We start from the raw sequence: 13,039 nt of genomic DNA, 5'->3' as shown, positions 1-13,039 counted from the left end.
ATTTCACCAAAACCCCTCTGGTGGACATTATGCGAACAGAGAGTGAAGGTAACAAGTTTGGGCAACATTCCCAATACATTCCCACCTGACGTTAACGGAGATTGAGCATGGGAGAGCCCCTCAGTTAAGCAGGAAGAGGCTTATTTAATGTGGGCCTGAATTTTCAGGGTGGCCGTATTTCTGAGAGTCGGCAGGGACTGCACCTCTGTCGACTTTGACAGGCACTCTGCCATTTTACACTAAATTGAGCATTGATTGGCAGCAGGCAGGACTTTTGTCCACCCTTGGTTAGAAGTCCTGCCTTGGAGAGCTGTCAGACAATCTGATGAACTGACAGCTCTCCAGCCCCTCTAGGCACAGTGCTGAAGTGACCAGAAGAGGTGCTGCCAATGTCAGGACCACACTTCAGGGAAGTTCCAAGAGTCCCGGGGTTGAGAGGGTAGGGGATATCCTCGTGATCACGAGGGAGAACAATCTTGTGTCCTGAATAGGCCGGGGTGGGTGGGAGGGAGAGCGAGTGCCGGAGCTCCAAGGTCCCTGAGGGGAGGGCACACTAAATCAGAAGGGGCCTGCAGATTGAGACGCCTTGCCTTTTTTCGCAGGATCTGAGATCGTGGTTAAAGACGTTTTTCTGTTTGCCACCTGGTACAACAGGCACCTACCTACCAGCCTAAAAATTTAGGCTTGGTGGGATAATGCCCTTAAGTGGCCATTTAAGGCCCTTAATATGGGCAGGTCCTGCCCGCCTCACTTTAAAATTGTGCCTGTGTTGGGGCTGGAGGGAATCCTGTGTGTTCAATTTTATGTCGTCGTCCCCCCTCCCACACACACACACACCACCTCCAAACCCACTGGGGGAACATTTTGGCCATGGAAAATTTGTAGCCCAATAACATCATTGGTGCAGCAACACCAATTTAACTTGAAATCAAAGAGTTCCATTGTGGTGCTAAACGTGCCAACAGAAACTGACAGGAAATAATAGTCGAGAGTATTTCTGCAAGAATTTCTTCAGAAAATTGGAACACCATTAAGAAAGTACACCTCGCAGAAAATCTAAACTAAATAAATAGGTTACTGAGTGGCCAACATGAAAGTTATTTATTGAGAGTCCTAGAAATAATTGTTTCTGCTGTGATTCGCAGTTTTAGAATTCTTGTTATTCTCGTTTCAGATTATTGATGAGAAATGCAATGAGGTTCCTCCTGGAATGGAAGGTGAAATTGCCATTCGACTGAAGCCTGTTAGACCACTTGGCCTCTTTTCTGGATACATTGTACAGTAATCTTATTTCAAGTACTTGGCTGAAATATTTCTAAATTATCATAAAAGATAATGATGTACTTTGTGTTAGTTGACGAATATGTCATTTGTTTGATTTAATGATTCTGCTTACTTAGTGGGATAGTGAGATTTACTCAGATCATTTGGATGCCTAAAACCAAAATATTGGACACAGTAAGAAGTCTTACAACACCAGGTTAAAGTCCAACAGGTTTGTTTCGATGTCACTAGCTGTCGCATTACATTCATCCCCCACCATCTGGCCTGCGAAATCCTACCAACTGTCCTGGCTTGATGCAATTCACACCTCTTTAACCTGGGGTCACCCCATCTCTGGATCTGTAAAGATTTAATCACCTGCTAATGGTTGCATTCCAAGCATTGTTTGGCATCTTTGAATTTGTCTATATATGTGTTTCTGGAACATACCTCTTCATTCACCTGAGGAAGGAGCAGCGCTCCGAAAGCTAGTGACATCGAAACAAACCTGTTGGACTTTAACCTGGTGTTGTAAGACTTCTTACTGTGCTCACCCTAGTCTAACGCCGGCATCTCCACATCAAAATATTGGAGGCATTCTTCCTATCCTCGACAGATCTCAAACTGCTAAACTAACTTACCCAGCAGGGAAGTAAGTACAGGTCACTGACCGGGCAGGGGGTTAGAAGGTGTATATTTAGCACTTGCCTGACCATGTAATGATCTTAACAGAACTTTTAGTATTTGCCTGATTTAAAAATGTGGACAAATTGCCAGTCTCTTGGTTCCATACTTGTTGGTAATTTATACACAGGGAACTGAAAAATACTTTCCAAATGCCTTTAAGAATTGATGCCATTCGAAACTTCATTCCCGAGGTCCAAACTGCATTTCTCTCCCTGGCAACAGTCTGAGATTAAGTCAGTTCCCTGCATGACCTCACTCCTCCCTATCTCCACAATCAACTCCAGCCCCACAACTCTTTGCAATATCTATGCTTGTCTAATTCTGGCCTCTTGAGTATCCCATTGACCATTGGTGGCCACATCTTCAGGTGCTTGGGCTCTAGGCTCGGGAATAACCTCACTATACCTCACTACCTCACTTTGGTCCTTTAAGGCCCTTCTTAAAACATTAGACCTTTGACCAAGCGTCATGTAACTCAGGGCATGTTTGTTTTATAATGCTCCTTTGAAGTGCCTTTCCTCCTCGAAATATGACCAGAATCCACTCTGCCTCAATTCATCTGTGCTGAAACTCTCATCCATGTCTTTTGTTGCCTTTGGAACTAACTATTCCAATGCATAACTGACTGACTTCCCACATTCTACCTCCTGTAAACTTGAAGTCATCTAAAACTCTACTGCCTGTGTCCTATCTTGCATATTCACCCATCATTGTTCTATGTTGGCTTCTGACTAAGCAATACCTCAATTTTAAAATTATCGTTTTTCTTTACAAATCACTCCATGACCTTCCCTGTCTCCTCTCTTTCCTCCAGTCTTACAATCTTCCAAGATATCTTCACCCCACCTATTCTGAACATCCCTGTTTTATTTGCCCCAACCTGGTGACTATGCTTTTAGTTGCCAAGTCTCTAAGCTCTCAATTTCCCACTCTTCCTTCAAGACACTCCTTAATCCTATCTTTTCATCTGCCTTAATGTCCTCTCTTGCAGTTCGGTGTCAAATTTTGTTTCATAACGCTCCTGTAGTTCACCTTTTACTGCACAAAAGTTATGTATAAATATGCATTGTTGTTATTGAATATATGCCATAGCCAGCTATGTGATACCAAAAACAACTACAACAATGAACTGCCTCAGCTGTGTTGTTATGTATTCATTGTTGGCCATGATGTATTGAAGATGATTTACCTCTGCCCTGCTTCCAAAATACTGCTTTAAAGAAATATGATGTGGAGATGCCGGCGTTGGACTGGGGAGAGCACAGTAAGAAGTCTCACAACACCAGGTTAAAGTCCAACAGGTTTGTTTCGATGTCACGAGCTTTCGGAGCGCTGCTCCTTCCTCAGGTGAATGAAGAGGTATGTTCCAGAAACATATATATAGACAGATTCAAAGATGCCAGACAATGCTTGGAATACGAGCATTAGCAGGTGATTAAATCTTTACAGATCCAGAGATGGGGTAACCCCAGGTTAAAGAGGTGTGAATTGTGTCAAGCCAGGACAGTTGGTAGGGTTTTGCAGACCAGATGGTGGGGGATGAATGTAATGTGACATGAATCCCAGGTCCCGGTTGAGGCCGCACTCATGTGTGCGGAACTTGGCTATAAGTTTCTCCTCGGCGATTCTGCGTTGTCGCGCGTCCTGAAGGCCGCCTTGGAGAACGCTTACCCGGAGATCAGAGGCTAAATGCCCTTGACTGCTGAAGTGTTCCCCGACTGGAAGGGAACATTCCTGCCTGGTGATTGTCGCGCGATGTCCGTTCATTCGTTGTCGCAGCGTCTGCATGGTCTCGCCAATGTACCACGCTTTGGGACATCCTTTCCTGCAGCGTATGAGGTAGACAACGTTGGCTGAGTCGCACGAGTATGTACAACGTACCTGGTGGGTGGTGTTCTCAGGTGTAATGGTGGTATCCATGTCGATGATCTGGCACATCTTGCAGAGATTGCCATGGCAGGGTTGCGTGGTGTCGTGGTCACTGTTCTGAAGGCTGCGTAGTTGTTTGAGGTTGCGTTGTTGTTTGAAGGCAAGTAGTGGAGGTGTGGGGATGACCTTGGCAAGATGTTCATCTTGCTGCGAAACATTTATATTTTTAACTTTTTTTAGTCGATAGGTTGGTATTTCTGTATGTGTTGCAGAATGCACTTTGTCATTTACACACTCACGGTGCCCTCCTTTCAGACATAGTACGTTTGGTGGGGAAATAACCATGCGATTCTTGGCAGCTGCTGAGCTCATTCATCCAGCCATAATCATCTGCTACCCTACCACAGTTTAGAAAATCTCCACCTGTCAATGACTCCAAATTACTTTGAATGAAAATACAATCCACGTTCAATCCAGCACCCTTCCTCATTCTTGTGGCTTTGTTCTCAATACCAAGACACGTTTTCTCAGTTCTGCATCTGTACTTGGCACAAAGGTACTAGCTTCTTACCAGCTCCCTCCAAGGCAGTCTGCAGAAGCATCTAGACTGCTGCTTGGATGGTGTCATTCATGACAACGAGGCAGCACGGTGGCACAGTGATTAGCACTGCTGCCTCACAGCTCCAGGGCCCCAGGTTCAATTCCGGCCTCCGATGACTGTCTGTATAGAGTTTGCACTTTCTCCCCATGTTTGTGTGGGTTTCCTCCCGCTGCTCCGGTTTCCTCCCAAAGTCCAAAGATGTGCATGTTAGGTGAATTGGCAACGCTAAATTGCCCCTTAGTGTCAAAAAGGTTAGATGGGGTTACTGGGTTACAGGGATGGGGGGGTGGGGGCGTGAGCTTAAGTAGGGTGCTCTTTCCAGGGGCCGGTGCATACTCGATGGGCCGAATGGCCTCTTTCTGCACTGTAAATCCTATGATTCACATCTTTGAAGGCTTCTAGAATGTAACTGACAGCTGCTGGCACCACATGCATTAATTTCCTTCAGCATTCATTCAATGTACACGCATTAATTTTACCCCATTACCTACAGCATCAAAAGAAACCTTCTAACTTTCCCATGGGGTTTGAACAGTGCCTGAAACTATTAATGGTGCTGGTGCCTTTAAGGCCCTGGATGTTCCCTATCTGTTTCTGTCCTCATGTCTGTCGCCGAAAATGAACTCATATAGGTATCCATGAAGGTCTCCTGAGCAGTACCAGGAGAGGAGGAACAACTCAGTTTATTATTTAAACCCTAAGAATTAGGAGCAGGTGTAGTCCATCCGACCTATCAAGCTTGTTTTACTATTCAATAAGATCATGGCTGATCTGCTTGTAGTCTTAACTCCACTTCCTTCCCACACACATTGTTAGACGTTTTAGTTGCTGTGATATGAAGAGTCTAAAGTTCTGTTCTTTTTTCACAAACACACATTTATTTCATTCCAACAGCCTTTGCACAAAACTCTAAATATACATCGCCTGACAGAGTCCACCTGAAGCCCCTTTACATATCAGTGTCAATTAATGGATACTTAACATAAATGAGACAACTAATTGCAATGTCTCTTCACCCATTACTTAACACACACAACCCTTAACTTCCTTATAGAGAAACAAATATCTCTAACTTGACATATTCAATGGCACAGCCTTCAACGCACTTTGTTGAAGAGAATTCCAAAGAAAAAATTCTCATAATGTCAGCATTAAATGGGAGACCTACAGGGAGCATGTGAAGAAATGGGAGTTGGAGCCCATTTAATCCATGATTGCATTGAATGGCAGAGCAGACTCCATTCGCAGTGTAGTCTGCTCCTGTTCCTTTTCCTTCTCTTCTTGTGTGTTTATTTAGGAACAGTGTCCCAAAGTTCTATATTCCCCACCAAGAGAAACACCCTCTCACCATTTATCCTGTCTTAACCTCTCAGAATCTTCTATGTTTCAATACAATCACGTCTCATTCTTCTCAATTCCAATAAGTATAGGCTAATTTGTTCAACTTTTCCTCAAAAGACAACCCCTTCATTCTCAAAATCAGCCTAGTGAATCTTCTCTGAACTGCTTCCAATACAAGCGTGTCCCTCCATAATTTAAATTAAATGAACCATGTTCAGGAGACTAAAGTATGGAACAACAAGGATATAGTGAAGACTAGGTTTAAGAAGCATTAAAAGGTAATTAAACTTCATACAGACCTGACCTCAATATAGGTCTTCTGAATTTCAAATAGTTTTCTAATATCTGTTTAGCATCCTGGTATATATGTATATCTTTTTCCCTAAAGCAATAACTATTTTGTATGGGGGGAAAAGGATTTAGGTGGATGGAATTTTAACCACAAAGCATATGCTATTTTAAAATTGTTACTATCTTATTTTTGAACTTGGAGCTGCTTTATTTGTATGTTGCTAGGATGATCCAAAACGAACTGCTGCAGTCCTACGGGAAGACTATTATTTGACTGGAGACCGTGGTCTAATGGATGAGGATGGATACATTTGGTATCTTGGAAGAACAGATGATATAATTTCATCAGCCGGGTACAGTGATCCAATTATTCACATTTTATTTACTCAGTGTTTCACACAGGAGCTGAGCTGGAGTTATTATATTTACAATACAGATAGACTCCTTGAATATCGATTAATTTTATTAAATATTACAAATTATATTTCTAAAAGATCACGGGTGAATTCTTCCATTTTTAGATTGAATGCAGTGGTAGGTGGCTCCAGGGGTGCCTGTCCTGCTGACCTGATTGGCAGAATCCCATGCCAGAATTCAGTGCTTGGAACCTCATTAACTATGCACAGGGAATTCTGCTCCAAATCTCTGGCGGGCCAGCAGCTGATTTTTCCGCCCGCCCTCAACTAACAAGTTTGAAGGTCCCGACGCCATATTTAAACACCAGTCTAGCACATTCATCTCACACTCTCCAGCCCACATGTCTTCACCAGATGGTACAGAATATCCGGAACCCAGAGGGAAAAGACTAGCAGCCTCAAGAAAAAGGCAGCACCAGCTTTCAAGACCAGGGCTTTTGAGGCCCTTATTCAAGGAGTTCAGGCCCAATGGCATGCTATCTACCGCAGGGACGGGCCAAAGAAATACACCAACCTCACTCTCTGGCTTGGGAGGCTGTTTCCCAGGAGATCAGCATGGCCGTCACCTACCAGGGCAAGTCCTCTTCTAGTTCCCTCTAGCACCCACAGGAAGGATAAATGTCAGCTGCACACCCCAGGGGCCTCCACTCAGGACAATCCATGGGTATGCAACCGCTCACAATTCCCGCTGTCTGTACCCACACGAACCCCAGAAGCACATGTCGCCAAGGGTTCTTCTGCCCCTGAACAGGACACACTTATGAGCCCGGGGCTCTCCAGCCTGCAGGATACCAGAGGATATTTGCCGCGGTCATCACGGGCATCAGAATATAGCAATCTGCCTCTGCCACTGCTGTAGATGTCAGGCTGCACCAAAGCATTGTGGTAGGGTGAAGAAAGTTCAGAAGTTTTGATGTCTCCTCAGGGTCACGGGTGCTCCATCACTGTGAATAAATTGTACTTATTGAAAATAAATTCATGATTCCACATTGCCCCCCTTGTCTTCGCCTGCCAACTCCATTTCCCCCCGCTTCACCTCATGACTCATATGGCTATATGTCAGTCAGTCCCAAAATTTGGCAATGTGTCAGATTCTGCACGGAAACTGGTGCGAATATTGCTGACCCGAGCAGCGCAATCCAGACTACACTTTTTAGACACTGAAAAAAAAATTCCCCAGGTGAGAAACGCCGCACCTATGGCATCAAGCGTCTGATTCGCCTGCCCGGAGATCACCTGAGCACTTCAATCAAGGCGGAGGCGCTACATTTAAACGCCTCCACATCACTGGCCCACAGTCAAACCAGGATGGCAGCCAGGAAGAAGCCAGCTCCACAATTTCCTGAGTGGTTCTCATAAGAATGTTGGATGCCTTGGAGGAGAGAAGGGCAATTATCTACCATCAGGCTAGCAGGAGACCCTCCAGCAAGGCCACAAATCTTGCCCACGAGACTGGCCGCAATGGTGAGAGCCAGCACCCCCCCACAAGTGGGCAGGTGTGCAATGCCAGAAAAAAATGAATCACTCCATTCTGCCAGGGTAAGTGCTTCATGCCTCCTCTCACCATTCACCTTTTCAGTCACCCCTATATTGCCACATAGAGGGCAGGAGTTTGTGGGGGTGGGATCAGATGTCCGTGCCGCTGGCCAGTCCCCCTAGTCGGTGAACCTGGAGGTGATCAGAGCTTCCCATGCGCATTGGACCTGGTACACATGATTTGCAGTCTCCCATGCCTGCCCAGGCCCCATGTCCTCCCCATCCATGCCCTCTTCCGCATCCCGCTCGTCAGAGCAGGGTTGACTGAAGGGGAGCCAGAATGTGGGCAGGGAGGAACCAGCGAAGGTGGAGAGTTCATTATTCTGATTGATCTAAATGTATGTGCTCCTGAGCAGTCGCTGAACCTGTTAGGTGCAGGTGTAATTGAGCGTAAATGGGCCCCCAAGAAGATGCAGAGCCATTGCAACCCTGAATAACAGTGACAATCTCCAGCTTTTGGGACCACAAGACAACAGTCAATATATTATGCCAGAGTGGACAACTAATTTGCAACAGTATGTCATTATATTTAGTTCCTGGAGGAGATTGTTCACTCAGTCCACTCCTGCACCACCAGCCAGCAACAAGTTCAAGAGTGGCAGTAGTACAGAACTGGGAGTAGGCCATAATAAGGGGAACTAATCATAGAATTTACAGAGCAGAAGGAGGCCATTCAGCCCATCGAGTCTGCACCGGCTCTTGGAAAGAGCACCCTACCCAAGGTCAACACCGCCACCCTATCCCCATAACCCAGTAACCCCACCCAACACTAAGGGCAATTTTGGACACTAAGGGCAATTTATCATGGCCAATCCACCTAACCCGCACATCTTTGGACTGTGGGAGGAAACCGGAGCACCCGGAGGAAACCCACGCACACACGGGGAGGATGTGCAGACTCCGCACAGACAGTGACCCAAGCCAGAATCGAACCTGGGACCCTGGAGCTGTGAAGCAATTGTGCTATCCACAAGGCTACCGTGCTGCCCCAATGTGATACCCAGTACCAGTTAAGCTTCAAAAACATTAAATGGTTATGGTAAAATATGAACAAATATCATGCATTAAAGATACTTTAATGTAAGCCAATAATGTCAATAATATATGACTCTTTTGCAAATATGTCACAGGTACCGTATTGGACCATTTGAAGTAGAAAGCGCATTGATAGAGCATCCAGCTGTGGCAGAGTCAGCAGTGGTCAGCAGTCCTGATCCAATCAGAGGAGAGGTATGCTTAGAACCAACACAAGTTTAATCATATGTTGTGAGCAGATTCTTTTGTTCAGACTGGGCTGCAGACAGAACAGGTTAGGCTAAGGAAGGGATGGGTTAGTCAGGTCTTTCATTCGGGGCTCGACACTAAGACTAGGGGGGGTTGCGATCCTGATTAATAAAAGGGTTCAATTTGAGGCGGAAGGTACAGTTGCGGATGGGAGAGGCAGATTTGTTATGGTTAGGGGTAAGTTCGAAGGGGTGAGAGTAGACTTGGTTCGTGTGCATGCCCCTAATTGAAACGATGTGGATTTTATCAGGAGGTTGCTAGGGAAGATCCCCGACGTGGACTCGCGCAAACTGATCATGGGTGGGGACTTTAACACAGTCCTGGACCCGAGCCTGGATCGGTCGTGTTCAAAAACGGGTAGGTTGCCAGCAATGGCAAAGGAACTGAGAGGGTTCATGGAGCAAATGGGGGGAGCTGATCCGTGGAGATTTAGCCGGCCGTCGGCAAGGGAGTTTTCGTACGACTCCCACGTACACAAGGTGTATTCCCGAATTGATTCCTTTGTCATGAGTAGGGACTTGCTGGCCGGGATGGTGGGGGCAGAATATTCGGCAATTGCCATATCGGACCATGCTCGGCACTGGTAAAATCTACAGATTTGTAAGGATAGCTTTCAGCGCCCACAATGGAGGCTGGAAGTTGGATTGCTAGCGGACGAGGTGGTGTGTGAGAGAATCAGGAGATGCATGCAGAATTATCTGCAGGTAAATGATACCGGAGGAATCTGAGCAGCGGTGCTCTGGGAGGCGCTGAAGGCAGTGGTGAGAGGGGAGCTGATCTCAATCCGGGCTCATAGGGACAGGACAGATAGGGCAGAAACGGACCGACTGGTTAAGGAAATTTTACGGATGGACAGGAGCTACGCTGGGTCCCCGAGGCCAGAGTTATTCAGGAAGCGACAGAGGCTGCAGGCCGAGTTCGGGGTGCTGACTACAGGCAAGGCGGTAGAGCAGCTTATAAAGACAAAAGGCGCGATATATGAGCATGGAGAGAAGGCCAGCAGAATGCTCGCGCAACAACTAAGGAAGAGAGAAGCGGCTAGGGAGATAGGAAGGATAGCGGATGGGGAGGGAAATCTGGTGGGGGACCCGACAGGGCTGAACAAGGTGTTTAGGGACTTTTATAGTAAGCTGTACACTTCGGAATCCCCCAGGGGACCGGAGGGGATGAGGCGATTCCTGGACGGACTGACTGTGGTGATACACCACTGTACTTCCCTACCATTGTACATAGTATATAATAGTGTGTAACGTGGCCCTGTAATACTGTGTATTGTACTGTAGCTCTGCAGAGGTTCGGTCACTGGTAGGTAACCCGACCTGGCCACGGAGAGCTCCGCCTTAGCCACTCCCCCAGGAGTTACGTATAAGAACCCTCTTCTGGGACCGGCCCCATTCTGTCTGGGGTCGTCTGTGTCGGGTAAGTCTCCCAGTCGAGGAGGTCAAAGCCATGACTAGGGACTGCCAAGTCTGTGCGGAGTGCAAGCCGCAATTCTACAAGCCAGACAAGGCGCACCTAATCAAGGCCACCCGCCCCTTTGAACGTCTCAGCATTGAATTCAAAGGGCCCCTCCCCACCCACATCTGCAACACGTACTTCCTCAACGTCATCGACGAGTACTCGCAGTTCACCTTCGCCATTCCCTGCCCCGACACGACCTCCGCCACCGTCATCAAAGCGTTGCACGACCTCTTCATGCTGTTCGGTTACCCCAATTACGTTCACAGTGACCGGGGCTCCTCCTTCATGAGCGAGGAGCTGCGTCGGTACCTGCTCGCCAGGGGCGTTGCCTCGAGCAGGACGACCAGCTACAACCCCCGGGGGAACGGACAGGTAGAGAGGGAGAACGCGACTGTTTGGAAGGCCGTGCTGCTAGCCCTCAAGTCCAAAGGCCTACCAGTCTCCCGTTGGCAGGAGGCCCTCCCTGCCGCACTCCACTCCATCCGGTCTCTTTTGTGTACTGCAACGAATGCTATCCCTCATGAGCGGATGTTTCTCTTCTCCAGGAGATCGGCATCCGTGACATCACTTCCATCCTGGCTCCTGTCCCCGGGAGACGTCCTGCTCCGCAAGCACGTGCGGACATCTAAGGCGGAGCCCCTGGTGGAGAGAGTCCATCTCCTCCACGCCAACCCACAGTACGCGTACATAGCGTACCCCGACGGGCGTGAGGAGACCGTCTCCATCAAGGACCTGGCCCCCTCTGGGGCCCCTGCCGCCCCCGCCCCGCAACCTCCACCCCGCTCCCTCTCTGCTCCCGTCGATCCCTCGGCCTGTTACTACTCCGTGCCGGCCGCTGTCATCCCGCAATTTCGCCTCGAGCCAGACGAAGCGGTGGTGGAAGTCATGCCGCCTCGCGACCCAGCACCACCGACCGCACGGATACCACCGGACACTACCTCAGCGCCGCAGCTCCGACGTTCAAAGAGATCGACCAAACCCATCGTTCATCTCGACCTTTGACGACACGGAACCTCCTGATGGACTCTGTCACTGTTTGCTACTCCATATTTTCACCCCGGACTTCCTTCTAAACAAGGGGTGAATGTGGTGATACACCATTGTACTTCCCTACCATTGTACATAGTATATAATAGTGTGTAACGTGGCCCTGTAATACTGTGTATTGTACTGTAGCTCTGCAGAGGTTCGGTCACTGGTAGGTAACCCGACCTGGCCACGGAGAGCTCCGCCTTAGCCACTCCCCCGGGAGTTACGTATAAGAACCCTCTTCTGGGACCGGCCCCATTCTGTCTGGGGTCGTCTGTGTCGGGTAAGTCTCCCATGTAGTATATTAAAGCCTTAGTTAAAGTCTCACATGTCTTTGTGGTTCTTGACGCTTAGTGCATCACTGACCTTCCCAAGAGTGGGTAGGGGGGTGGTTGACGGACTTGGGGGTCCTGGTCAGGATTGAAGAGGTATTGGGGGGCCTGAAGGTCATGCAGTCACGTAAAGACCCGGGTTATCTGGTGGAGTTTTATAAAAAAGTTTGCCGAGATAGTGGGGCCGGTGCTGGTCAGAGTTTTTAACGAGGCAAGAGACAGAGGGGTTCTACCCCCGACGATGTCGCGTGCCACTATTTCGTTTATTCTGAAACGGGATAAAGACCTGGAGGCTTGTGGGTCTTACAGGCCGATCTCTTTGATCAACGTAGACGCTAAATTACTGGCCAAGATCTTGGCGACTAGAATTGAGGACTGTGTACCGGATGTAATTGCGGAGGACCAAACCGGGTTCGTAAAGGGTAGGCAACTGGTGGTCAATCTAAGAAGGCTGCTTAATGTGATTATGATGCCCCCGGAGAGCAGGGAGGCAGAGATAGTGATAGCTATGGATGCGGAAAAGGCTTTTGACCGGGGCGAGTGAGACTACCTGTAGGAGGTGCTGGGACGATTTGGGTTCGGGGAGGGGTTCATTGACTGTGTTAGGCTGTTATATCAGGCCCCCAGAGGACGAACAGGACAACATCAGATTATTTCAGACTGCACCACGGGACAAGACAGGGTTGCCCTCTCTCCCCACTGCTGTTCGCGCTGGCCATAGAGCCCCTGGCAATTGCTCTGAGAGTTTCAAGAGACTGGAAAGGGCTGGTCCGGGGGGGGGGGAGTGGAACATAAAGTCTCGTTATACACGGATGACCTGCTGTTATCGGACCCAATGGCGGGGATGGACGGTATCATGGAAACCCTGAGGGAATTTGGCCGGTTTTCAGGATATAAACTGAACGTGGCTAAGAGCGAGTTGTTTGTAA

At 48.0% G+C, this 13,039-nt stretch overlaps 1 protein-coding gene across 5 annotated transcripts in view; it reads left to right on the top strand.

Moving 5' to 3' along the window:
• The window catches only part of LOC140394407 (acyl-coenzyme A synthetase ACSM3, mitochondrial-like), a 135,033-nt gene that overhangs the window by 109,498 nt on the left and 12,496 nt on the right, over window positions 1–13,039 (top strand). For all 5 annotated transcript variants that reach the window (XM_072481652.1, XM_072481654.1, XM_072481651.1 and 2 more), the window contains 3 exons: window positions 1,175–1,276; window positions 6,278–6,405; window positions 9,135–9,234. In XM_072481652.1, the coding sequence (XP_072337753.1) occupies window positions 1,175–1,276; window positions 6,278–6,405; window positions 9,135–9,234 (330 nt within the window). The remainder of the gene's footprint in view (window positions 1–1,174; window positions 1,277–6,277; window positions 6,406–9,134; window positions 9,235–13,039) is intronic.

This window comes from Scyliorhinus torazame, chromosome 17, assembly GCF_047496885.1.
Source record: "Scyliorhinus torazame isolate Kashiwa2021f chromosome 17, sScyTor2.1, whole genome shotgun sequence".
Classification (NCBI taxonomy): domain Eukaryota; kingdom Metazoa; phylum Chordata; class Chondrichthyes; order Carcharhiniformes; family Scyliorhinidae; genus Scyliorhinus; species Scyliorhinus torazame.
The sequence above is the reverse complement of the archived record's forward strand: the minus strand, read 5'-3'. Positions and strand labels throughout refer to the sequence as shown.